The 26,384-nt window shown below is 47.3% G+C and overlaps 1 protein-coding gene across 1 annotated transcript in view; it reads left to right on the top strand.

Moving 5' to 3' along the window:
- The window catches only part of TMEM120B (transmembrane protein 120B), a 42,415-nt gene that overhangs the window by 12,341 nt on the left and 3,690 nt on the right, over positions 1–26,384 (top strand). Inside the window, exons 2-8 of the mRNA XM_019467546.2 lie at positions 5,841–5,959; positions 7,614–7,730; positions 11,374–11,433; positions 12,096–12,191; positions 17,545–17,634; positions 25,186–25,251; positions 25,749–25,810. Of these exons, the coding sequence (XP_019323091.1) occupies positions 5,841–5,959; positions 7,614–7,730; positions 11,374–11,433; positions 12,096–12,191; positions 17,545–17,634; positions 25,186–25,251; positions 25,749–25,810 (610 nt within the window). The remainder of the gene's footprint in view (positions 1–5,840; positions 5,960–7,613; positions 7,731–11,373; positions 11,434–12,095; positions 12,192–17,544; positions 17,635–25,185; positions 25,252–25,748; positions 25,811–26,384) is intronic.

The raw sequence follows: 26,384 nt of genomic DNA, 5'->3' as shown, positions 1-26,384 counted from the left end.
CAAATTTATAGAGAAAGTAGGATGGTGGTTGCCAGGGTCTGGGGAAATAGAAAATGGGAGTTATTGTTTGATGGGTTTGGAGTTTCAGTGGGGATGATGAAAAAGTTCTGGAGATGGATGGTGGGGATAGCTGCCCAATGATGTGAACATATCTAATGCCACCAAATTGTACACTTAAAATAATTAATAGTTTTTTTTAATTAAAAAATTTTTTTAATATTTTAATTTATTTTTGGGAGAGAGCATGAGCGGGGAAAGGGGAGAGAGAGGGAGACGCAGAATCCAAAGCAGGCTCTAGGCTCTCAGCTGTCAGCACAAAACCTGACATGGGGCTTAAACCCACAAACTGTGAGATGTGAGCCCGACTTCGGACCTGAGCTGAAGTCCGAAGCTTAACCGGCTGAACCACCCAGGCACCCCTACACTTAAAATAATTAAGAGGGTAATTTTTAAGATGTGTCTTATATAAATCAAAAAAATTTTTAAAAATTTTAATGGTTAAAGTGGTAAATATTATATATATTCTACCGCAGTTAAAGAGAGAAAGAGGCAGGTTTCTGGAGGAAAATTAGGATCCAAGAGATGAATTGGTAAATGTTCCTGCTGCTTGTGGGACTGGCATGAGGGTAGAATCAGCAGAGTCTGAGCATGGGCGAGGAATGCCCTGGGAGTGGAGCATATGTCACACTAAGGGCCTTGTTTCTGACTCCCTCCTCCCCTTCCCCCCACCCCATGTTGTCCTCCTCGTAGCTGGCAAATCCTGAGCCTGGAGCTGGAGACAAGAGTAGACCAGATGTATGGTCTCCAATATAGGATCTCCCCTGGGAAGTGGTTCTAACTGATGGCAGAGAGAGAGAGACAGAGAGAGAGAACCAGAGGGGAGCAGGAGTGACTCCATATGCCTGGGGACAAAATTGTGGGAAGGCTCGCCGACTTCCTATCCCTACCCAGTCTGATGCCATAGCATTGAGCAGAAAATATCACCAGCAGAGCTTTAGACAAGTGCCTGTAGAAAAGTAGATGTCAGGGGCGCCTGGGTGGCGCAGTCGGTTAAGCGTCCGACTTCAGCCAGGTCACGATCTCGCGGTCTGTGAGTTCGAGCCCCGCGTCAGGCTCTGGGCTGATGGCTCGGAGCCTGGAGCCTGTTTCCGATTCTGTGTCTCCCTCTCTCTCTGCCCCTCCCCTGTTCATGCTCTGTCTCTCTCTGTCCCAAAAATAAATAAAAAACGTTGAAAAAAAAATTTAAAAAAAAAGTAGATGTCATTGAGTGTTGTTGAGGTGTGGACAACTGTCATACACTGTGGATGGGAGTGTAAATTGGTAGAGCCACTCTGTGGGCAGTTTGCCAAGATCTATTAAAACTAAAACCAAGGCTGTACACTCTGACCCAGCAATCCTTCTTCTCTGCCCTAGAGAGATGCTTGTGTGTATGCCCAGGGAGGCAGCGCAAAGATGTTATTCAGTGTTGCATTGTTGGTTATAGGCAGAGACTAGAAATGACCTACATATCCAGCAATAGGAGAGTGGCTCAATAAACTGTAGCATATCCATAGCATAGCAGTAAAAAGAATGAAGTATGTGTATCCATATATTCTTATGTTGGTGGAGCTTCAAGACATATTGTGGAGTGAGAAAAGAAAGTTGTAGAATTGTATCTATATTCTGATACTTTTATGAAATTTTTAAAAATCAAAAATATGTGTGTTAGGGTCTAAGCTATGCTGCTGTAACAAAGAGATCCCCAAATTTAGAAGAAGGAAAAAAAAGGCTTAAATGAGGTAGCTTCTTTCTCACCTAACAGTCCAAAGGGAGTGTGGTCCAGGGTAAGTGGTGTTCAGTTTTGTGTTGCTATATGAAACAGCAGTGATTACATTTTGCTTATGGATTCTGTGGCTCAGGAGTTTAGACAGGGCCATGGAGTGGCTTGACTGTGCTCTGTGATGTCAGAGGCTTTAGCTGGGAAGACTTGAATGGCTGGGAGTAACTTACATGGCTGTGGCTAGAATCATCTGGAGGTTTCTTTACCCATGCATCTAAATGCCTGAGCTGGAATGACAAGAACCTTTGTCTTAGTTGGGACTATTGCTCAGAGTGCCTACATGTGACTTCTCTATGTGGTTAGGATTTCCATACAACATGGTGGCCTCAGAGTAGTTGAACTGTTTGCTCTAAAAGCAGATGTTCCAGCAAAAAAAGGCAGAAGCCACATGGCCTTCCATACGTATTCTCAGAAATTGTCATATTGCCCCTGCCATATTTTATCGGTCAAACCAGCCACAAGCCTGTTTGTATTTAAGAGGAGGGAACAGAGATCCCACCTCTTTATGTGAGGAGTGCCAAAGGGTGGGCATTCTGTTTTAAAACCATCACAGGTGGGAAGCTCTGTCACATGAGGTCACCCAAGGTTGGTTTGGCTGGGGAAGGGACATTGGGCTTTGCCATTGACATGTGGCTTCCATTTCTGGTTTCAAAGTAACTGCACCTGTTGTCGTCATATCCCAGCCAGGGAAAGGGACAGTGGAGGCAAGCATCTCCTTATAAAAATGTGGTTCAGAACTTGTATACGTCACTTCTACCTGCATCCCTTTGGCTCTTAGTCCTGCTGCTACACACAGCCACAAGGGAGGCTGGGAAATGTCTGTTACTGAGCAGCTACGTGCCCAGCTACAACTCAGTGTGGTCCTGTTACTAAAGGAAGTAAAGGAGAATGAGTATTAGGAACAATTAATTTTTGCAACAGCGTGTATTTTTCATAAATATGTGTATATATTTGTGTGCATATGTATAGAAATAGGCCTATGTAGAATACAGAAATACATAAATAGACTGCAGTCTGAAAGAATACATAGAAAAAGGTCTAGAAGAAACTAGTAACAGTAGTTACCCCTGGAGAAGGGGGAGAAGACAGGATGGGGGATATTCATAGCTGACTGTAGCTGTAGCTGTAGTGTTTTAATTTTTAACGAGGATAATGTCTTCATGTTTTACCTTGAAATTAAATATTAATTTAAGCCCAGGAGGGCCTGGTGAGCATCTGGCTGCTGATGTTGCAGTCTTGGTCTTATCTTTCCGTAGTGGGACCCAGCACCAAAGAGAGCCAGGAGGTAGCATGGCCCTTAATCTCCCAGGAGACTCAGCTGGTGTTTCAGGGGACTTTTGGTCCAGAGGCCCCACATTCTCAAAGTCTGTGTACTCTATTTGGGGTATTTCTGCCCCCATCCTTCCTGTCCAGTCCTAGAGGGTTTCCTTTGTTACTAGCAGATTAGTTGAACATAGAGGGCTGTTTGGGCACTGAGGAATTCAAAAATGAATAAATTACAGCCTCCTTCTGTACAGATTACTTGTTCATTACAGATAGGAAGCTGGTCACTGTAAGTGGAGAAAGCAGTGGACAGAGACTTTCCCAGGCAATCAAAGTTAACATCACAGACACTGTGTCCCTCCTGATAGGAGACACTGAGGACACAGAGTCACTCTAATGGCATTTCTGTCCCAAATGCATAACCAAAGTCCATTCATGAGGAAATACCTGACAAACTCAGATGGGGGGACATTCTTCAAAACAACTGGACTGAACCCTTTTAAAATGTCCATGTCATGAAAGACAAAGGAAAGTTGAGGAGCTGTTGTAGACTGAAGGAGTCTAACGAGATACAATGATTTGATCATTGTACTGTGAATGTGTAAGAGAATGTCGTGTTCTTAGGAAATATGCACTGAAGTATTTAAGAGTAAAGAAGCATGTTGTCTACAGTCAACTCCCAAATGGTTTAGAAAGGAGTAGGCAAACTTTTTTGGCAGAAAGGCTAGGTAATGAGGATTCTAGGCTGTGGCGGGCCATATGGTCTGTGTCACAACAACTCGCTCTGCTGATGTAGCGCCAGAGTAGCCACGACAATATGTAAATGAACGGGTGTGGCTGTGCTCCAATAAAGTTTATTTATGGATAGTGAAATTTCAATTTCATATACTTTTCACGTGTCATGAAGCATTCTTCTTTTGAGTTTTTTCAACCAGGCAAAAATCATTCTAGCTTACTGTCCATACAAAATCTGGTGGCTGGATTTGGCCTGTGGGTTATAGTTCACTGATGCCTGAAATAGAAGAACGCACACACACACGATAAAGCAAATACGTATGGCATAATGCTAACCGTAAATCTGGGTGAAGGGTACAGGGGAGTTCTTTTTATTCTTCTTACAGTTCTTTAGCAAGTTTGGAATTATTTTAAAGTAAAAAGTTAGGGGCACCTGGGTGACTCAGTCGTTGAGTGCCCGACTCTTGGTTTCAGCTCAGGTCATGATCTCATAGTTTGTGGATGCGGGCCCCATGTCGGGTTCTGTACTGTCAGTGTGGAGCCTGCTTGGAATCCTCTCTCTCCCTCTTTCTTTGCCCTTCTCCTGCTCGAGTGCTCTCTCTCTCTCAAAAAAATAAATTAAAAACAAGAAAATGTTTAAAATAAAATAAAAAGTTAAATAAATAGCATGATTTTCCTCCCTGGGGGGCCCAGGAAGGAGAGGTTGAGGATACTGTGTAAATTCGGGGGAACAAACCCTCTCATCTCAGGGCCAAGGGAGACTTGCTCATAGTGTTCTTTGATGATGTTCCTCACTGTTATTTGTTCACTTCACTGCCTTCACTTCTTCCTTATTTTCTGGCTTAACTGTCATGTCTAGAGACCCCACTTGGCAGATGTGAGAGTTTGGGCTCTGGCCTCATCCTTTAACTGTCCCCTTTTTCTCTCCCTCTGCTAAATACATTTCACCACCACCCAAGAAAACAGATGCTTTAAATATGTTCATTGGGTTATTGTTTTTTTAGTGTCATGGTCCCTGTCCCTAATAGTTTCCTCCAAATTGTTGGTGTTTGTCTTAGATTATCAGAACTCTAGAGGGAAAGGGTTGTTTCTCTGCATATGTTGGGGTGTAATGTTGGGGGAGGTGCCCTGTGGCAGTGTGATGGAGAAGTTACTGTGTTCATTCTTCCTGCACTGGGAAGTCTCTTGTATTTCCCCTGGCCTTATGGCCCTGAATGTTTATTTCCAGATACTGGCTTTATTGGAGTGGCTGTGCCTGGGGAGGCACTAGCTGGGAGGGCTAGCTTTATGGGAAGAGGTATGTCCTTTTAGTTGACTTAGCAAGAACTCTCTTCATTGCTAGGATCAGAAACCCAACTCAGATTGGCCTAAGTGAAAAGGAATTTATTAATTCATATAATGAAGAGCATTACATTCAGACCTGGTTAAATCTAAGGGCTGAAATGATGCTGTGAGAATGCTGTCTTCTACCCTGTTGCAATTATATTTGTGTTTGGCTTCATTTGCTCTGCAGCCCCAGATGTACTTTCTACCAGATTAGCAAACCCAGAAGGAGGGCGTTTCTAAACCAATACTTCAGCCAAAGTCCCCAGACTGACCTCATTGGCCCAAATAAGCCACGTGTCTGCCTCTGAGCCAGTCAGTGGCCAGGGGATTGGAGGATACTGATTGGCCAGACCTAGGTCACGTGACTGCTCCCGGCTTGGAGACTCTTAGCTCTAGTCAAACCAACTGGACCAAGAATTGACAAGAGGTGGCCTCTCAAAGGCATTATTTGGTTGCCTTTGCCATTAGGAAGGATAGAACCTGTCTAGGGAAAAAAAACAAAAACAAAAAACCGGTTCCTTGCCATGCTGCCTTTCCTAATTCCAGCCCCAGTTTTGTAAGCCACATCTCTGATAGTGGTAGTTGTATCATCTCAGCTGCCAAACTGACTTCCCTAGTCATGTCCTATGATACAAACTATGAAAAACGTTCCATTCGTGTTCTCCCATACACCCTGCTTGGGGTCTCTATCCCTCAGGAAACCCACAGGATCTACAGGCAGAAGCTGGAGGAGCTGACTTCACTCCAGACTTTATGTAGTGGCTCTATCAACAAGCAGAAGACGCGACTAAAGGACTTGAAGCACACACTCCAGAGGTAGGTGAGGCTGCAGCGCCCCTGGTTTTAAGGGCTAGAAACCCAACTCAGCTGTCTTGAGCAGAGAATGGAAATTTTAGTGGAAAAATCCCAGGAGTAATTTCAGACATCACTGGATCCATGGGTCAAAAGATGTTTTTAGGATTTTTTCCCCCCTCTGAATTCTGCCTTCCTCTAGATTGGCTTCACTCTCAGGCCGACTGTCCCGTTATGGTCACCGAGATGGCCACCAGCAGTGCCAGACTTGTGTCTTCCAGCCATACTTCCTATTGGTTTGGTTACCCCAGCAGAATAACTTGTTTTTCCAGCAAGAGTTCTGGATGTGATCCTCATTAGCTGGAATTGGTCACGTGCCCATTTGTGAACTAATCACTGAGACTCTGGTTAGGCAAGACTAGGTCATAGGCTTAGTTTATGGACCTGGGGAATGGGACAGCCTTACTTGAACTATATGGAAGGGGAAAGAGGATGAGAGAGAGTTCCCTAGAGGAAAGTTGTTATAGGTCTCTGGTGTAGGTGGTGGGAAGTCTGGTATCCCCGGGGGGGACATACTTAAGCTCATGATTTAGTTCAGTTCTTGAGGCCACGATCATATGTCCACTTTCCGATTGATCCTCACGTCCTCATGGTTTGGAAATTGCTCTCATCCCTCATAGGTGAAGGAGCCCAGTGAATGCTGTGATCCCCAGGCAGGCAGGGAGACTGAGGCTCTGAGTGGCTTATCCCAGTATACTTAGCTGGGATTCCATATCATAGTGTGTAACTCCTGGTCCATTTTTCCCTTCCCTTGTGGACAGTTTTTGCAAAGGTTGCTGGTTATATCTCTAGCCTTGGCTGACCATTTTGGAAATGGAGGCCCATTAGTCATGGAGTAGAGTATGGATGGTTCCATGTAATGATATCACCACTCTTGGAAAAACACATCTTACTGATGGTAAGATTCAATAGTCTTCATCAGGCTAGGATTTTTCAACCTTGGCACTGTTGACAGTTCTGCTGCAGGGTCTGTCCTGTGCATTATGGGATGTTTAGCAGCATCCCTCGCCTCTATCCCTGTTTGACAAACAAAATATTCCTAGACATTGCCAAGTGTTTCCAGTTGAGAACCATTGGGTTAGAAGGTTGACCCATGAGGGTGCCTACTATTCTGAGAGTGTGTCCACTGACTTGTTTTTCTAGTTTTATAGTTAAATATCACCAAAGAATAACAGACCATGATCATTTAGCTGCTTTTACATTTAAAGCACTTTCCTGTCTGCCCTTCTCATAATCAGGCTATTCTTCTAGAATAGTAAGAAGTATGGTATTGCCTGTAGAGTCCATCGAGCTCATACTTGAGTATCAAGGACCATTCTAAATGTGTTGCTTTGCTTGTGCTCACTTAATCCTCACAACAGTATTGTCCATGAAGTAGGCCTGATGCTACTCCTGATTTTCAGGTATGGAAAATAAGGCAGGGAGGTTAAAGAACTTTCCCAAGGTCACAAGACTAGCAGGGACCCAGTGTCAAACCCACAGGGTGCAGAGGGAGAATTGAGGTTACAAGAAGCATTGAGATAGAAAGATGGGAGGGCAGTGCCCAGAGCTCCCGGATTCTTCCTCCAGTCTGAGTAACACGGCTGCTTCTCCTATGCCCACACTTCTGACCAAACAGGTACAAGCACCATGCGAGTCGGGAGGAGGCAGAGCTCATCCAGCAGATGAGTGCCAACATCAAGGAGCGGCAGAATGTCTTCTTCGACATGGAGGCCTACCTGCCCAAGAAGAATGGGTAGGAACTGGAAACATATCCCACCCCTGCTGCAGGCAGATGCACAGGCCTAGAATACCTGGTCTGTGTGACTCCCACCTCCCTGTGGGGGCTTGAGGTTGAGGAGAAAGAAGGGAAGCAAGGGCAACAAAGAAAAGGAAGTTTCCTTATGTGTTCCTCCATGGAACAGGCAGGGATCTCAGAGTGAACTTCCTGGGAGGGCTTTGGCAAGGAACTAGATGTAAGATCTCGTTTCTAGCACTGGCCGCATGCCTGGGGCCACCCAAGGTCCAGAGGAAAGTTTTCTCCCAAAAAACAAACATTTATTTATTTATTTTTATTTTAAATTTCAGTATAGTTAACAGACAGCATTATATTAGTTTCAGGTATACAGTATAGTGATTTAATTCCATACATCACCCAGTGCTCATCACCTCAAGTGCACCCTTAATCCCCTTACCTATTCCCCACCCCCCCTCTGGTAACCATTAGTTTTTTTTCTCTGTAGTTAAGAGTCTGTTTCTTGGTTTCTCTCTCTCTCTCTCTCTCTCTCTCTCTCTCTTTTCCTTTGAGAACAAACATTTATTGAGTGCCTGCTGTATGCCTGGCATTGTGCTGGGGGCTCTTGAATTGTCTACAGCTTGGTGAGTCGGACCCAGATATCTGAATTCTACAAGGTTCAGAGACATAGCGGGTGTTTTGCTCCGGTGGCGCAGCCCAGGTTTGGATGTGAATACCCTGACTCCAGAGCTTGTGTTCTTTCCGTCTTCCTCCTTCGGAGAAGTCCCATCTCCTCCCTCAAGTGACATCACTCCCACCTGTTCCAGAGCGAGCGAGATCGAACAGCATTGTATCAAAACCTGATGCGGGCTCCCAAGTGTGCTCCCATCACTTCTCTCTGCCCTTTTTCCTGGTTTGGCCTAACTCAAAGTCAGAGCCCCTGTCAGGAGACTACTAGCCCTTTCACATTTGAAGTCATTCTTCTTGGCTTTTTTTTTTTTTTTTTTTTCTTTTTTTGGTGCCAAATTTGGTGAAAATCTCCCTAAGTTGGATGGTGATAATTTTCCATAGAATGAAACAGCATGACCCTCTTTTACAATGTGGCTCAGATCCTCTTTCCAAGCTCCAGTCTCCTCAGTCCTCCATGCATTTTACACCAGTTGGCAATCTTTGGATTACAAATGTCCGAAAACCCAACTCAAAGTGCTTAAGAAAAAATAGGGGATTTATTGGCTCATGTAACTAAAAGGTCCAGATGTTGCTGTGGGTCTGGCCAGATCCTGCTGCTCAAATGATACTGTTAGGCTCTCTCTCTCTCTCTCAGTGAGCTTTCATTTTACTCTCTCTGCCAGTGTGTTTAGCTGGCCGGGGTTGCTCTGGGTTTGCATTCTGCCTGCTTAGCAATCCCAGTAAAGAAAGCATCTTTGTTTCTTAGTAGTTCTGGGAAAAATCCCAGGACCGAGTATTATTGGCCTGTGACCAGTGTGTCCCATGACCATTATTGACCCAATCGGGGATGCACTGCTTTGATCAGCTAAGCCTGGCTCATGTGCCTTACCTTAGGGTCTGGGAGGAAAAGAGACTCTCTTTCAGGAAGTAGGGACTATATTGCTAGGCAAAAAACAACAGATGTTCTTTTCACATCTCTGCTTCAGTTACACCAGACTGGAAATGCCCCCTAGCACTTACTCATAGCTAGAAAGAAGACTCCTCTTTTCTCTTTTCTCCTCTCAGCCTTCTACTCATCCTTCAAAGCCCAGTTCAGATGTTAATCACCTCAGTGAAGCCTTTCTAAAACCCCCTCTCCCTCTGCGGAATTAACCCTTATGAGATTTCATACATAACCTTTTATTTACACTTTTATTGGTGCATGAGAGTACAGGCTATTTTGTAACAAAAGCCCAATGATACAAGAGCTCAAACAAGCTGGAGGTTTCTGTCTCAAACATAACAGTCCAGAGGTGAGTGGGCCAAGAGTGGTGGGCTCGTGGGGTCATCTAGGGACTCAGGGTCTTTCCAGCACCAACTCACTGCTTCACCACCCTTCAGAGAGTTGTCCTCATCTGCATGAGCAGAGCTGGCGCGCACCATCACATCCTCAGGAAGTGGGGAAGAGTCAGGGAGTAGAGGGCAAGCAGATAACTTTATACGAAAAACAAAACAAAACAAACAATATTTGCCATTTCCCAGTGGAGCCAAAAACATAGATATTCAGTAACCCAGAAATTCCGCTCCTGTCTGCATAGCCAATGGAAGTGAGCACTTCTGTCCTCCAAAAGACACGTATGAGAGTGTTGACAACAAAGACGCCAGACACAAAGGCTACATATTACACAAGTCTTTTTAGAAATCTTTTTTTTTTTTTTTTAGTGTTTATTTTTGAGAGAGACAGAGATACAGAGCACGATCAGGGGAGGGGCAGAGAGAGAGAGAGAGAGAGAGAGAGAGAGAGAGAGAGAGAATCTGAAGCAGGCTCCAGGCTCTGAGCTGTGAGCACAGAGCCCGACGTGGGGCTCGGACTCATGAACGGTGAGATCATGACCTGAGCTGAAGTTGAACGTTTAACCAACTGAGCCACCCAGGCGCCCCCACACGAGTCTTTTTATATGAAATGTCCAGAACAGGCAAATCCGTAGATGTAAAGTAGGTTAGTGGTTGCCACATGCTGGCAGGGGAGGGAGGAAAGGGAGTGACTGCTGATGGGTCCGGGCTTTCTTTGGGGATGATGAAGATGTTCTAGAATTAGGTAATGGTGATGGTCGTACAATGTTGGGAATATACTGTAAATCATTAAATTGTGTACTTTAAAAGGGGGATGTTATTGGGGTGCCTGACTGGCTCAGTCAGAGGAGCATATGACTCTTGATCCTGGGGTTGTGAGTTCGAGTCCCACGTGAAGTGTAAAGATTACTTAAAAAAAAAAACTGTAAAAGGGTGATGTAATGGGGGTGCCTGCCTGGCTAAGTCAGAAGACCTTGTGACTTATGATCTCAGGGTTGTGAGTTTGAGCCCCATGTGGAGGGGGTAGAGATCACTTAAATACATAAAACCTTAACAAAAAAAGGGTGATGTTATGGTATGTGAATTACATCTCAATTAAAAAAAAAAAAAAAAAAGAATGTTCAGAGCAGCTGTATTTCTATTAGCCAAAAACTGAAAACAACCTGAGTGTTCGTCAGTAGCAGAATGAATAAATAAGTTGTGGTATCTCCAGTCACTGGAATACTATGTATAGACAACTTGGATGAATCTCACAGACATAATATGGAGGGAAAGAAGCCAGGCATAAATATACTGAAGGTTATACCTCAGTTTTAAAGAGCCCTTTTTAAATTGACCTAGAGATTGTATACATGCCTTCACCATATTGGCTGGAACTTAGTCATATGCTCACATTGGCTGCAAGGGAGCCTGGGAAATGTGGTCTGTCAGCCAGCTAAAATGGGGGGACAATGAGTTTGTCATGACTGTTGTGTGTCACAGTTTTCACATTCTTTAGGTGATCATCATTCCCATTCCATGTGAGAATTTTACCAATGAGCTTAGCACCCTGTTTTCTACCACCAGTGCTCCATGTGTGCTTACTGAGTTTGAATGGTTTTGGGGGGCCCCCTCCCAGGGCTGTTAAGGAACACGGTGGCCCTCACAGGTATTTTCCTTCCAGGCTCTACTTAAACCTGGTCCTTGGCAATGTGAATGTGACCCTTCTCAGCAACCAGGCCAAGTAAGTATCTCAGATCCCCAGCTGGCCTTAGGGAAGCCAGGCATTTTGTTCTTTCAACTCAGGAGAAATGAACGAAGCTAGAATTTTTGCGTAAATAAAGAAATACTAATAGTTGGGGCTCTGGCTCTTGGTCTTTCTGACACTCTCCTCCTCGTTGGGGGACCATCCTGGGAAGGTTCTTTCCCTCTTTTCACGCAGTCAGTACACTGGGTGAACAGAAGTGCCACTTCCCCATGAGAAACGGCTCCTGCCCCATTCCACTCCTTATCACACACAGTTCTCCTGGGAAGTAGGCAGTACTGTCATCTGAAATCAGTCAGTCCCAGGGGCAGTGCAGCCATGGTGTTTCTCTTGCGGTAGCTGGTTGGGAAGGAACCTGTGTCCACCCCCTGCCCATCCCTATCACAGGCCCAGAGACCTACCTGAGAGTCTAGCGACATGGGAGCTTTGCGCATTGGCCCCCTTTCTGTAATTGATCGTCACTATTAATTCAAGACCAGAGCTTTCCTTTGGTGGGATCAGAAGGTCCTTATGGGCTGTGGGTAGTGGTAGGTGAAGGATCTGACGGGGCTGAGGATTCTGCCCCCAGATGGGATACAGTTATATTACTATAACTATAGTAATAGTTGTGTGACCTTTTCTGGGGGTGTCTATCAATGCAGATTTGCTTACAAGGATGAGTACGAGAAGTTCAAGCTCTACCTGACCATCATCCTGCTCCTAGGTGCTGTGGCGTGTCGATTTGTCCTTCACTACAGGTAACGGGAAGGTGGTGGTGTGTGTAGGCATGGAGTTGGTGGGGCGTCTCTCCTGCATCTGCAACGTTTGGTAGATTGTAGGTAGAGAAGAGCTGTTTCTCATGGGAAATGGCAGCCATGTCCACCCTACATCCATTCAACAAATATCTACTGAACAGCTATTGGAAGAGGCCTTATAACTAGTAGATTGGAAAGAGCCCAGTGGCACACTGACATTGTGGAATGTTATTTGGCCATAAATAGGAATGAAGTACTGACACGTGCTTCGACATGGAGGACCCTTGAAAACGTTATGCTCAGTGAAGTTAGAAAAGGCCACATATTGTATGATTCCATTTATATGAAATGTCTAGAACAGGCACATCTAGAGAGGCAGAAAGCAGATCAGTGGTCAGGAGCAGGGTGGAGGGGAAATGGGAGAGGGTACTGTTGATGGGGATAGGGTTTCTTTTGGAGTGATGAGAAGGTTCCAGAATTAGATGGAAGTCATGAATGTGCAACCCTCTGAATATACTAAAACCTAATGAACTGTATACTTCGGAAGGGTGAATTTTATGGTATGTGAATTATATATCAATTATGAACAGAAAGAGAAAACAGGAAAGAAGGGAAGAAAGGAAAGAAAAAGGAAAATATCACAGACTGCCTGGGTTTGAATCTTGGCTTTGGGACTAACTGGCCGTTACCGTGAGCACGTTCCCTCTGGGAGCCTCAGTCTCCCCATCTGTAAAATGGGGGGGGGGGGGGGGGGTGGACACCAGGCTGTGCGAGCTGCGTGTGGAGGGCTCTGCCCAGTGCCTGGCACCAGCGATGCCAGTGAGAGTGTCAGCCGCTGCTTTTGGAGCAGGTGGAAGCCATGCTGCTCTGAGAGGCTGTGGCCTGGCGGCTCAGGCTGCACTGCCTCATGGGGTTTCATTCCCCCCTCCCCTGCCCTGGCTTTTCTGCCCCGAGGGGAGGTAGCCAAGCACAACTTGGGCATTTGGCCCCGTGTCAGGGGTTTATTTCCTGGCAAGCGCTTGGCTGGGAGTCCGGTTGCTGGTCTGGCCACTTGAATGTCCAAACAAAGGCCCTTTGAGGTCCTGGGCCCGTGCCTGCCTGCCGCCTCGGGGCTGGCCAGGTTCCCCGGAGGGTAGAAGCTGCACACATCAGTACTGCCTGCTCACATGCCATTCTGGAAAGGATACAAGTACTTGATGTGCAACCAGATTCCCTTGCACTGGGACATCTAGGTCCCTCAAAAGGGCACACCAGTCGTATGTTGTCAAGTTCTAAAATTCAGTCTTCTCCCCATCCCTTTCTGTGTGCATTTCCTGGGGCTGTAGTAACAGTGCCTCGAACAGGATAGCTTAGAACAACAGAAATCTATTTTCTCACAGTTCTAGAGGCCAGAAGTCTGAAATCAAGGTGTGGGCAGAACCATGCTCACTCTGAAGGGTCTAGGGGAGAATCCTGCCTTGACTCTTCCAGTTTCTGGTGGTGCCTGCTTCCTTGGCGTTCCTGACTTAAAGAAAGCTGTTCCCTTCCATTCTCAGCTTCATGTGCCTCAACCTTGTCCTGTCCTCCTTCCCTGTATGTCCCTGTGTTTCTCTTATGGCCTTCTTATGAGGACGCCCGTCTCTGGAGTCAGGGTCCACCCTAACCCAGTATGACCGACCTTATCTTAATTAATTACATTTGCAAAGACCCCTATTTCCAAATAATATGACCTTCCAAATAAGGTCATATTCTGAGGTCCTGGGTGGATGTGAATTTTGAGGGAACTCTATTCAACCTAGTATACCTTCTTTGGGTTACAAATAGGACCAGGGAGGGGGGCTAGGCAGGCAGCTTATCTCTCTTCTTTTGCCCTCAGGGAAGCTTGCCCTGCTGTTTAACCTTGGGCAAACGACCTAACCTCTCGCCACCTCAGTTTCTTCACACAGAAAATGAAGATAGTGAGAGCTACATGGTAGAATGGTTGAGAGGACTGGATAGGTTATATCTGCAGTGTTTAGTGCCTGGCACATAAGTGCTGCCTAAGTGTGAGCAGTTGTGATTGCTGCCATCTTTTGTGCTGGAGGAGATCACAGCTTAATATCCAGTGCCCAAAGAGCAGGATTTTCTCTCCTTACTCTTGCCCCCTTGAGGTGGTTTCCTTGCTGGGTGCCCCACCCAAAGGCCCTTCCATGGTGCCTCTAAGTCTGGAGCTGGGCATGGCTAACGTCCTTCAGAACCATGGGTTGTAGGTCCAGCTCTGCCACTCACAGATCGTGTGACCTTGAGTAGAGCCCTTGATCTGTGTGTGGTTCCTCGTCTTCCCCATGACCAGAGGACATCTGCCCATGTTGCCGGGCCCTTGGGAGGCTTTGCTGAGGCTGCTGGAGAGTGTGATGTCTCCTTCTTCCGCCTTCAGGCCAAGAGGCTGTGTCTAGTTAGAATTGTCCTCTATCAGGATTGGGTTTTGAAGCTGGTAGGAAAGAGGTGGTTGGGATTAAGCTTGGGTTGGTTGGGCTTGGGTTTGGATTTCACTCCTGGGCAGTTCATTTCCTCTCTCTCAATCTCAGTTTCCTCATCTATAAAATGGGAAGTTGTACCATCTTAGTTTGTGTTCCCCCAGAAGTAACCCAAGCACTCGAGCATTTGAGTGCCAGCAGTTTATTTGGGAGGTGATCCCAGGAAACATTGGTAGGGGAATGGGAAGTGAGACAGGAGGGGCTACGTGTGGGCATCTGGACTCCAGTGCTGCTGGAGAACTGGGGACAGCATGGAACATGCCTCAGTTATCCCACTTGAGGGGCGAAGGGGCAGGGGTATTTTTCTTCCTGCTGCTGTTGGTCAGGGGAGTTGAGGACTGCTTCCAGAGGGTGATAATTCCCCTTCCCTCCCGATCTGCCTCTCGCATCAGCAGAGTGAGCTCTGAGCCCAGGCATGCCAGGAGTTGCAGGTTCTGGCTGTTGGGAGTTCTATAGACGGGCACAGACGCAGTAAATGCACCTGCACAAGAAGCAGTCCTGTAGGGCTGTTCGAAGACACAGACAGGTCATCCATGTCAAGTGCCTGCCCCATTGCAAGTTCCCAGTAATTAGTGCTGGCCTGGTGTGGCAGCCTGAAGGCGTGCACGTTCTAATCCTCAGAATCTGCAAATATATTACCTTACATGGCAAAACATCTTTGCAGATAGGTTAAGCTAAGGATCTTGAGAAGAGATTATCCTGGATTATTCAGTGGCCCCAGTGTAAGTACAAGAGTCCTTAGAAGAGGGAGATAGGAGGGTCCGAGTCAGAAGCGGAGGTCAGTGATGCAGTGCCACAAAACAAGGAATGCAGGTGCCTCAAGAAGCTGGAAAAGGTAAGGAAATGGATCCTCCCCTACGGCCTCCAGAAGGAGCCCAGCCCTGCTGACCCATTGCAGACTTCTGACCTCCAGAACTATAAGGAAATAAATGTATGTTGCTTTAAGCCACTAGGTTTGTGGTCATTTGTTACAGCAGCAACAGGAAGCTCATACATTTTGTCAGAGCAGGCCGAGGCCAGCACCTCAAGCATGTCCCTAACGCGCTGGGGCCATAAAACTTTACTCCATTCTTCTCTTTACTGACAAGATATAGGAAAGGACCAATGAAAAATATCCTGGTAACCCGGACTCACTCCTGGGCCTGCCTCTTGTTTGGAGGCGAGCTCAGAAGTCAGTAGCTAAGTGACTCTGCACTGGGGAGGCCGACCCCACCCCAACACCCTGTTCAAGTAAGCCTTTGATTTCCTCGGAGTTAAGCATCTGAGACTCATTTATCAGCCTTTGGGTACTCTGTGATACTTCCAAAATTATAACGGGGAACGTATGTAGCCCTTCCTATGCCTCAGGCACTGTTCTACACCCTGCATGTGTGAAACTCAGCTGATGCTCATAGCGGCCTACACGGGAGCTGCTGGTACTCTCCCTGCTCCAGGGGGGGCAGTGATGGCACGGTGGGGGGGGATTACCAATGTGCCCCCGGTCCCACAGCGGGAAAGAGGCAGAGCTGGGATTTGAACTCAGGCCCCGAGTTTCCAGAGTGTGCTCCTGGCCCTCCTGAGACCGCCTCTGCAGACGATGGTTCAGGAGGGCTTGGGGTGGAAAGTCTGTCATCTGTGACCACAAAACAGGGTCACATAGCTTGAAAGACACCTTCCAACTTCTACTTATTGTTGGAGTCACACTCTTTCATTTCCCTCCTGGGGTTATCATAGTTGTCCCCATAGTTGTCAGAGACAGGAATGGAGGAGATTGGAAGTGTTCTCCCTCCCATGTGCAGATGGATGGCGCCCCGTACAGTCACTTCTGTTCCCACGCTGAGTGGATGTGGAGGGCACTGGCAGCTACCGAGGCGCTTCCCTTTGGGGTGGAAGATAAAGCCTTCATTAGCATCAGGGGCAAGGGAGCCCTCCAAGGGGCTGTCTGTTGCCGGCCCTGTCCCAGGACCCTTCACCCAGGAATGTTCAGGTAGGGGGTCGGCCTTTGCATTTTACAGACAGCAGAGCTGAGGCCGGGCAGGTCTCTGACAGGGTCACACACAGCATGTCTGCAAGCTCTCCACCCTGACCAGGCCACAGCAGCGGCTCCAGCCGCTCTGTTCTGTCCACCTTGAAGACTTGCTCCGCCCAGCTCTGGTACCACAGAGGAGGCCGGGAGTTCTTAAGTTCATCTTACAAATGAGATTCAGGACGTAAGAACTGTTTTGTAAGTGCAACGAGGTTTAAAGATGGTTTAAGGGGACAGAGGGAATTTACATTTTGAGGCTGTAGACAGTCTAAAAATAAAGTATTAGAGGGGTGCCTGGGTGGCTCAGTTGGTTGAGCATCCGACTTCGACTCAGGTCATGATCTCACGGTTTGTGAGTTCGAGCCCCGCGTCGGGCTCTGTGCTGACAGCTCAGAGCCTGGAGCCTGCTTCGGATTCTGTGTCTCCTCCTCTCTCTGCCCATCCCCCGCTTGTGCTCTGTCTCTTAAAAATAAATAAATAAATGTAAAAAAATTTTTTTTAATAAACTATTAGGTTTTCTACTTAGAGTCCTGTTGCCATTCCACCAAAAATTTCACATCAGACAGTGAGAATTTAGAAGGGAGAGAGGGTGCGCTAGGCTGAGTGCTCAGGGAGGGAGAGGAAACCAGCTAGAGCCCTAAAGGTGGGTTGGATTTCGGTAGAAAGGTGAGGGAGACAGGCACTCCAGGTGGAGGCCAGGCTTCCTCTGCCTTGCCCAGGATCAGCACGAGTTTCCAGAGGCACGCCTGGTAGGCAGCACTCATCGTGGTGTGCTTGTTCTGTTGCAGCGCGGGTGGAAGATCTGTGCCCGGTTCTCATGCCTGCTCTCCTCCCCGGGGTTGTTTCTTTCCACCAGGGTGACTGACGAAGTTTTTAACTTCCTGCTGGTGTGGTATTACTGCACCCTGACAATCCGGGAGAGCATTCTCATCAGCAATGGCTCGAGGTAACGGGGGACCTGGCTTTGTGGGGGGGCATAGGGGGAACCAAAGGGAGATCTGGAACGGATGCAGGGGAGGGCTGTCACCCCCAGCCTGTATTCCCTTCCTCCTCAGAGGGGGCGGGGGGTTGTCCGTGACTGTTCAGATCCAGGGAGGAGGGAAAACATGTCTGCTGGTGCAGCGTCACTCGCCATGGTCAGTCTCTTGCTTACAAAAAACTAACTCAAATGGGTTTAACACAACAAGAAGTTTATTTTCTCGTATCAAGGAACAGGTCTGTTGGGACTGACTTCAGGTCAAGCTTAATCCAGGTACTTAGACAATGTTATCAGGACCCGCTTTCTCTCCACCCTTCACCTCTGCCTTCTAGTATGATGTCTTCATTCTCAGGCTCCATGTAGAAGCACCTGGGAGCTCCAGGCTCAAGTCTTTGTTTCTAGCATTCTCAGCAAAATAGGGCACATCACTTTCTTCCAAGAGCCTCACTGGGTCCCATTGGCACTTGCTGAATCATGTGCCTGTCTGTGCACCAATCACTGTGGCCAGAGAATGCATGGCTGTGATTGGCCAGGCTTGAGCCTCATGCCTGCCCCTACAGCTTAGGAGCTGAGTGTCAGGAGGGGAGTGGTTCCCCAGAGGAAAATTGGGAGGATGGAGAACATGTGGTAACGGCCTTGGTTCAAACCTGCTTTGTTACCCAGCTGGTGCTGAGGAGGAAGACAGCCAGGCTGGGAGTGAGGGTTCCAGAGTTCTAGTCCCAGTGCTAATCCTGAGCAGCTCTGTGACCCTGGGCAACTGATGTCCACTCTCTGGGCTATTTCACAGCCCCCTGGGGGAGTGTGTCTCAGGGTTGCTGAGTGAATCAAGACACTTGGGGCTCCCCATCACTGAGGGCCTCCTATGCCAGGAACCCTGCTATTTTCTCATTCTCCTTCCTACCCCCACCTGTCTCTGAGCTGAGACCACGACTTGCCACCTGCAGGACCCATTTTCCACAGGTCTGATTCCTTTTTGGGATGGCCGTTTTCATCTCTGTGTGCCATGCTTGCCCCTATTTTCCCCTGAAACAGGAAGTAACAACCGCCCAACCCCTCCCTGCTTCTTCCCCTCTGGACACCACTAAGGAACTGTCATGAACTGTGTGTTTCAGATTGGGGGGGTGTCTGCAAACTCCTAAATAATTTGCCACCTTTTCACTTTCTGCCCAGTGGTCTCTTATGGCAGATCCCTGCCCTGCCGGGCCTTAGCCTGCATGTAGAGCCCAGAGGTAAGGAGCAGGGGAACAGCGAGTTTTAGGTATACAGCCCTGCAGCATGTAGCCCTTTAGAAAAAAAGATCAGTGTTTCTCAAACTACACTTGTTTTTTACCCACCCTCTCCATTTTTGCCTTTTCCATGTATCATCTGGTTGATAATGTTCACATTTTAAATCAACCTCTCCTTTTTTTTTAAACTTCAATAAATATTAGTTTATTTTAGAAGGAAATTTTATTTCATCACCATACATGGAAAACCAGCATCAGTTGCAGGAAGGAGGAAGTAGTGTAAAAATATCCTTTTGTTTTCCTTGTATAAGTTATTGAAGTCAATTATTTTTGCTTCTGGAAGGCTCTGAGCCTGAGGCCTGCCATCTCTCTCTTCGTGTGTGTACATGAGTGTGAAAAGGGAGATTTTTGGACCTGAGAGGCATTAAAGAGACTCTCCCGGACTTACTCAGGAGAACAAAGAGAACTAAAGAGATGCCCTTTCCCCACACAGTTCAGTAGCATCTAGTGCGACCCCCAGGTGTCATCTAAAACTTGATATACACACCCCAAGCTTTGGGAAACACTGAAGTGAAAAATCTCATCAAATAAATAACACTCATAGTCTTCCTTAATTGTAGTGAATAGTATCTTTCTGCTTTTGGGTGTCATTGGAGGGGAGCCAGGGTGGTAGATAGTGGGGAAAGGGGGCCGGGGCAAGTGGCAAAGTCTTCTTGGTCATGAGTTCTCTTTCTGTTGTCATGGGCTTGCTGTCAGTCTTACAGTTTTATCCTTCTGATGGACTCTAAGAGTCTTCAGAGGCATGCTACATCTCTAACAGTCACTAACACTTTAGTAAGAGTTACTCTGGTCACCTCTTTATCTAGTGTGACAAGCTGTGGATGGGGCGGGGGGAGAGGCGTTACCAGAGAGAAAGGAACAGGACTGAGTGGAGGTCCCTGCAAGTGTGGGTCACACCAGGAAAGTGGGGAGGGGGACACAGGGGGGTAGAAGTGGGGTTCCAAAGCCAAGCCTCATTCGCCTAACACTTCAGCGGGTATCTCAAGTTGTAATGGGACTGTTCTTCTGGGCCTGTCTTCTGCTGTGGCCTGGGGCAGGGGTTTGGATGTGGTGGGGGCTGGGATCTGGAATGGGTGGGGTGGGTTTGGTGCTTTATCTTCTGGAATGACTTTGGAGCTGTGGTTCATTAGCTCAGTTAATGCAATAAGCAAATCAAGTTCCTTTGCAAATCCTGCAAATGAGGGAAAACCACCAGATAGGAGTAAACCTGAGGGGGGAACATATATAAGCATACCTTGTCTAATTGCACTTCGCAAACATAGTGTTTTTTATAAATTGAAGATTTGTGACAGCCTTGTGCCGAGCAGGTCTATCGGCATCATTTTTCCAACAGCATTCGCTCATTTGGTGTCTCTGTCACATTTTGCTAATTCTTTCAGTATTTAAAACTTTTTTCATTATTATTATATTTGTTATAGTGATCTGTGATCAGTAATTAAAATTTGCTGAAAGCTCAGATGATGGTTAGTATTTTTTTAGCAATATATATTTTTTAAATTAATTTTTTATTAAAAAAATTTTTTTTAATGTTTATTTATTTTTGAGAGACACAGGGACAGAGTGAGAGCAGGGGAGGGGCAGAGAGAGAGGGAGACACAGAATCTGAAGCAAGCTCCAGGCTCCAAGCTGTGAGCACAGAGCCCAATGTGGGGCTCAAACTCAAGCTGTGAGATCATGACCTGAGCTGAAGCCGGATGTTTAACCGACTAAGCCACCCAGGAGCCCCACAATATATTTTTAAATGAGGGTATATACATTGTTTTTTTTGTTTTGTTTTGTTTTTATTTAAATTTTTTTTTAATTTTAGAGTGTGAGCAGGGGAGAGGGGCAGAGGGAGACAGAGAATCTTAAGCACCTTCACGGTCAGCACAGAGCCTGACACAGGGCTCGATCTCAACAACCCTGAGATTGTGACCTGAGCGAAATCAAGAGTTGGGTGCTTGACCAACTGTCTGAGCCACCCGGGAGCCCCTGTGCATTGTTTTTTTAGACCTGCTTTTGCACACTTAACTAGACTACAGTACAGTGTAAACATAACTTCTATAGGTACTGGGAAACCAAAAACTTCACTTGACTTGCTTTATTGTGACATTTGCTTTGTTGCAGTGGCCTGAAAGTGTACCCACGATCTCTCTGAAGTATGCCTGTGTATTAATAGTTCAAGGCGTTAAAACTGGCTCAGTGTTAACAGTCCTTCTCCCCATTCTGTTCTGCTGCTGCACTGGCCAGCATCACAACAAATCAACAATCTCACAGGAAAGAGCTCTTTCCTCGGAAGATCCAGTTGTAATTTTGAGACTGATTTCTGATTGTCTGGGCTGAGGTCATATGCTCATCCCTGAGCCAATCACTGTGGCTGAAGGGATGTAGAGCCCCGATTGCCTGGCTGTGAGTCATGTGCCCAGTTATATCCCTCAGCTCCCTTTCAACCACCCAGATGGAGTGTGGGGATGAGGTGGTTCACCAAAGGAAGGGCCTGGCGTGAAGCCAGCATGCAGGGAGGATGGGGGTGTGCAGGGGGTTGGGGGTGGTGATTGACAGAGAGGCAAAACAGCAGATGGCCTCTGTAGTTAGTTCGGGGCCAGAATAAGTAATGAATCAGGGATCGTGTTAGCTTTCTTGGCCAGCCGGCCCATGGGTGCTTGGTTCCAACTGGCTGTTGTAGGGGCCTTTCCTAGGATAAAGACTAGGGGTGGCCAGGAGGGAGGGATCCTCAGAGTGGAAGCTAGCTCTTTCCCCTGACTGCCCACATGACCCAAGCTCAAAGCCAGAAACAGCCTGTGATTGAATGATTGCTGGTGCCTGTAGATTGTGCACACGTGTAAATGTGGCTGAGGTGGTCCTAAGGAGAGGACTGTGGTCTCCTCGGGCACCATCCCCAGACACTGGGCCACGCTTCCTACATTGTGGCTATGTGTATACCATTCTTCATTGGGTATCTACTGTCTGTACATTAAAAAGCCCATTAACCCCTACAAACTTTATTTCTGTGGCAAAACAGGCCCAAAGAGTGAGTAATGGGTGCAGGTTTCTTTTGGGGTGATAAAAATGTCCTAAAACTGATTATAGTCACGGTTGTGCAGCTGTGTGAATGTCCTGAAAACCACTGACTTGTGGATCCACTAAGTGGATGACATATATGATAATCTGAATTGAATCACAATAAAGCAGTTGCACACACACACACACACACACACACAGGGCACAAAACCAGCCCAGCACCCTGGAGAGTGCAGATAGATGAGGGGGCTCGTGAACGCCATGCCAGGGAAGAAGCAGTTTCTAGCCTTTCCTAGTGCATCTGAGCAGTGCTTACTTATTGGGGGCACCTGTCAGAGCTGGGCTTTGGGCACTGTGAGCTGTGGACTGAGAGCTGCTGCCCAGCCAGGCTTGCTGCATACATGCTGCGTCTCTGGCTGCTCCCATACCGGGAGGGGGCATTCTCGGGGTGGGGGGGGGTGGGTTGGGGAAGAAGACAAAGGGGCACTGGGTTTGCCAAGGCTCAAGGGCTTGTATGTGTGGCTCTGCAGAGAACTTGGGGAGAAGTGGTTCCGGAGAGGCTTCTTGGGTGCTCTGCAAGCTGAAAGTCTGCAGACGGGGCTAACTGCCTTTTCTATCAGAAAATTAGAGCTAGGGGTCCTTGTAGACTCTGACAGGCAATACAGGGACATTGGGAGGGGGAGTCTGGGCACAAAGAAGTGGGTGGATGTCTCGTCCTGCACCTGCATGCTGGTGGCGTCTAGACCAGCTGCTGCTTCATCGGCCATACCTCCTGGACATCACTTCATTCGTTTCAGCATCTATTGAGTGCCTACTGTTTACCAGGTGCTATTAGTGCTAGGCATAAAGAGTCACCTAAGACCTTGTTCCTAACCATAACCCTTGAGGCATCCACAGGCCATGCCTGAGCCCCTAATTTATGTCCAGGTCTATTGTGGGATTGCAAAGAGGAGAGATGAGTAAGATCCAGTCCCTGCTTGTAGGATGTCTGCATCTGATTAGAAGGTTTTAAGACAACTCAAACCCACTTACTAAGACAATGCAAGTTAAAACCTCAATGACACAGTAATTTTCACCTAATAAGAAATTTTAAAACTTGGAATCCAGCATTGGTGAGGGTTTGGGGAACCAAATTTCTACTGGCCAGTCCTTGGGAGGAAGGAGCCCAGCTGCTCCCAGGCTGCATTTGGCAAAGCAAATCATTGCCACATTGTGTTCAGGTAACTGAGCTCTTAAAGGCTGGAGATCAGAGGCCAGAGACAAGACTCAAGGACTTCGAAGGTTAAAAGGTTTGCGGGTCCAGCTTTCATCCTAGGCTGGAACATTGACACTGAGGAGGGATTGACAGTGAGGCTCCCTCCCGTCCTGTGGAGTGAGAGCCCTCAGTTGGGGGAGCACTGGGTTCTGAAAACAGGGTTCCCACAGCTTCTGGACTGGACACAGGAAGTCCAGGGCTGGTCAGGGCCCTGCTGTAGATGGAGGAGCAGATGAGCCCAGGGCATGGGCTCCCAGGGAGAAACTGTCTGGGACGATGTGAGATGCTGTGTGGACAGTCTGTCATTTCTCTGTGTCTGCGTGGGATAACGTAGGTAGCTCCAGCTCTCTGTAAGTGTGTGTGTGTGTGTGTGCGCGTGCGCTGTGTTTATTCAACACACTGAGCACCTGCTCTGAGCCAGGTGTCACAGATACATCCATGAAGAAGACAGACAAAATTGCTGCTTTTCTGATGTTTACATTTGGGGAAGAGGGTTCAGAGAACAAACAAGGGGAAAAAATGAGTAATTTCAGATAGTGGTAAGCACCGTGAAGAAAATGAAACAGGGTGGTGTCGTGTAAAGTGGGGCTGCCTGTCTGTTTTAGATAACGTAGCCGGAGGCCTTTTGGGGGAGGTGACAGTTGGTCCAAAACTTGAATTTGGATCAGGAGCCAGGCAGGCCAAGTTCTTAAAGCAGAGAGAACAGCAAGTACAAAGTCCCTGTTAGACAAAATACCACAGGCTGGGTGATTTAAACAACAGAAATCTATTTTCTTGTAGTTCTGGAGGCTCGAAGTCCAAAACAAGGTGAGGTGCCAGCAGGATTGGTTTCCCCTAAGGCCTGTCCCTGGCTTACAGATGGTCACCATAGCTTCATGTGGCCTTTGGGGGCTTGAACTCTGAGCTCTGAGGTCAAGAGTCTGACACTTAACCACCTGAGCCACCCAGGTGCCCTTTTTTAAAATTTTATTTTAAGTTTATTTATTTTGAGAGAAAGACCGAATGCACAAGTGGGAGAGGGGCAGAGAAAAGGAGGGACAGAATCCCAAGCAGGCTTTGTGTCATCAGCACAGAACCTGATGTGGGGCTCAAACCCACAAACTGAGATCACGACCTGACCTGAGATCAAGAATCGGGTGTTGTTTGATTTTTAATTTTTTAAAATATTTTTATTTTTGAGACAGAGAGACAGAGCATGAGCAGAGGAGGGGCAGAGAGAGAGGGAGACACAGAATCTGAAGTAGGCTCCAGGCTCCGAGCTGTCAGCACAGAGCCCGACGCGAGGCTCGAACTCACAGACTGTGAGATCATGACCCGAGCTGAAGTTGGACGCTTAACCGACTGAGCCACCCAGATGCCCCAAGAATCGGGTGTTTAACCGACTGTGCCACCCAGGCACTCCCCTATCACCTTTTTTTAAACCTTAATTAACTCTTTAAAGTTCCTACTTCCAGGGGTCCTTGGCTGGCTCAGTCAGTGGAGCGTGTGACTCTTGATACCTGGGTCGTGAATTTAAGCCCCATGTTGGGTATGGAGATTACTTAAAATAAATAAAGTTCCTATCTCCAAAACCAGTCACATTCTAAGGTACTGGGGGTTAGGGCTGCGACATAGGAATTTGAGAGACACAATTCAGCCTATAACAGGACCTGAGGTACCAATGGGCTTGTCAGGTTCAAGGAGAAGACAGGGAGACAGGGCTTGAAGCTGGGGTGTGATTAGGGATGTGTTCTTAGGGTAGTGGGAAGCCCCTGGGGGCGCGAGTCCTTCTGTGGGTCTCATGGCCAATCTGTGAGTGGTTTATGTGTGATTGTGCATTTCTGTAGGACAGAGAAAAGCGCAGAGTCATGGCTTAGGTCTATTTCATGGCTGTTTCTGGGCCGCAGAGCAGGAACCCCCCCCCCCCCAAGTCTGAGAACAAGAGCCACCTGTGTTTCCTTCCCCACCTGAGCTCCTTTTCCTTGTCCTCTCTCCAAGAATTAAAGGCTGGTGGGTGTCTCACCACTACGTGTCCACGTTCCTCTCTGGAGTGATGCTGACCTGGTGAGTCTCATGGGGGTCCATGAATGGGGGGAGCTGGCGGTAGGCAAGGGGGCACCTTCGGGGCTCCTGGCCTGGGCTGACTTTTGGGCCAAGAAGGAAAGCGTGAGCTTATAGCCAGGCCGCAGGGATCCCCCAGGCCCGCTGGGAGGTTTCTGGGGAGGTCCCAATGGCCTGCTGGCTGAGGCAGAGGTAACAGGGAGCGACAGATAGAGCACACGGATGAGGCTCCAAAGGAGACAGATGGAGGGAGTGGGAATCAATAAGAACTTAGGCTTCAGAATGATGATATGTGTACCCAGGTTGTAGAACGGGCTTAAAGCAATGACGGAAGTAATCTGGTCCAGCCTGAGAGACACTGGTGCTGAAGAAGGGCAGAAATCAGGGACCTCCGTTTAATTTTAAAAGCTTTTCTCTCTTAGTTGGAATAGAGAGGGACAAGGATGAATGTCTGATTTCACAGCATGCCTCACCTTTGCTTTTCCCCCACTTCTCTGCAGGCCTAACGGATTAATTTATCAGAAGTTTCGTAATCAGTTTTTAGCGTTTTCCATTTTTCAGAGTGAGTGTCTCTTGCCTAGATTGGGGGGAGGGGGCATGGTTTCCTGTGGCTTTCACTGATGGAGGCCCCTGTCATCCCTCCTCCCTTGTGAGGGGTATGTCTGGTGTGGAAGGGAGCTCCAGGCAGGGGAGGATCCCAGAAATCCAGGAAAGAGGCATCTCCCCCCAGATCACTGCCCCATCCTGGGGTAGGGGAAGCCTGACCACCCTCACCCCTAGAATCCCCCACCACTGCCTTTTCTTCCACATGTCACAACTGGACTAGTTGTGACTTTTGTGAAATGAGTGGTGTTGAAGGCACAACTCAAAATGGAAATAGAGTATATGTTCTTTTTCTCATTTAAGAATAATTCTGGATTTATGTACAGTGAACTGGTCCCAGAGGTCACCTCTGGGAATTGGAAGCTTGGATAGTTGGGAATAGCAACAGAGAGTTCTATTTTTCATCCAGTACCTGTTTGTTCCCTTTGAATTTTATAGTGTGTGTGTATTGCCAATTAAAACAATACAGTTTTTTTTTTTTTACATTTTTTTAAAATTTTTTATTTATTTTTGGGACAGAGAGAGACAGAGCA

This window comes from Panthera pardus, unplaced genomic scaffold, assembly GCF_024362965.1.
Source record: "Panthera pardus isolate Hobbes unplaced genomic scaffold, ASM2436296v1 HiC_scaffold_15, whole genome shotgun sequence".
Classification (NCBI taxonomy): Eukaryota; Metazoa; Chordata; class Mammalia; order Carnivora; family Felidae; genus Panthera; species Panthera pardus.
The sequence above is the reverse complement of the archived record's forward strand: the minus strand, read 5'-3'. Positions and strand labels throughout refer to the sequence as shown.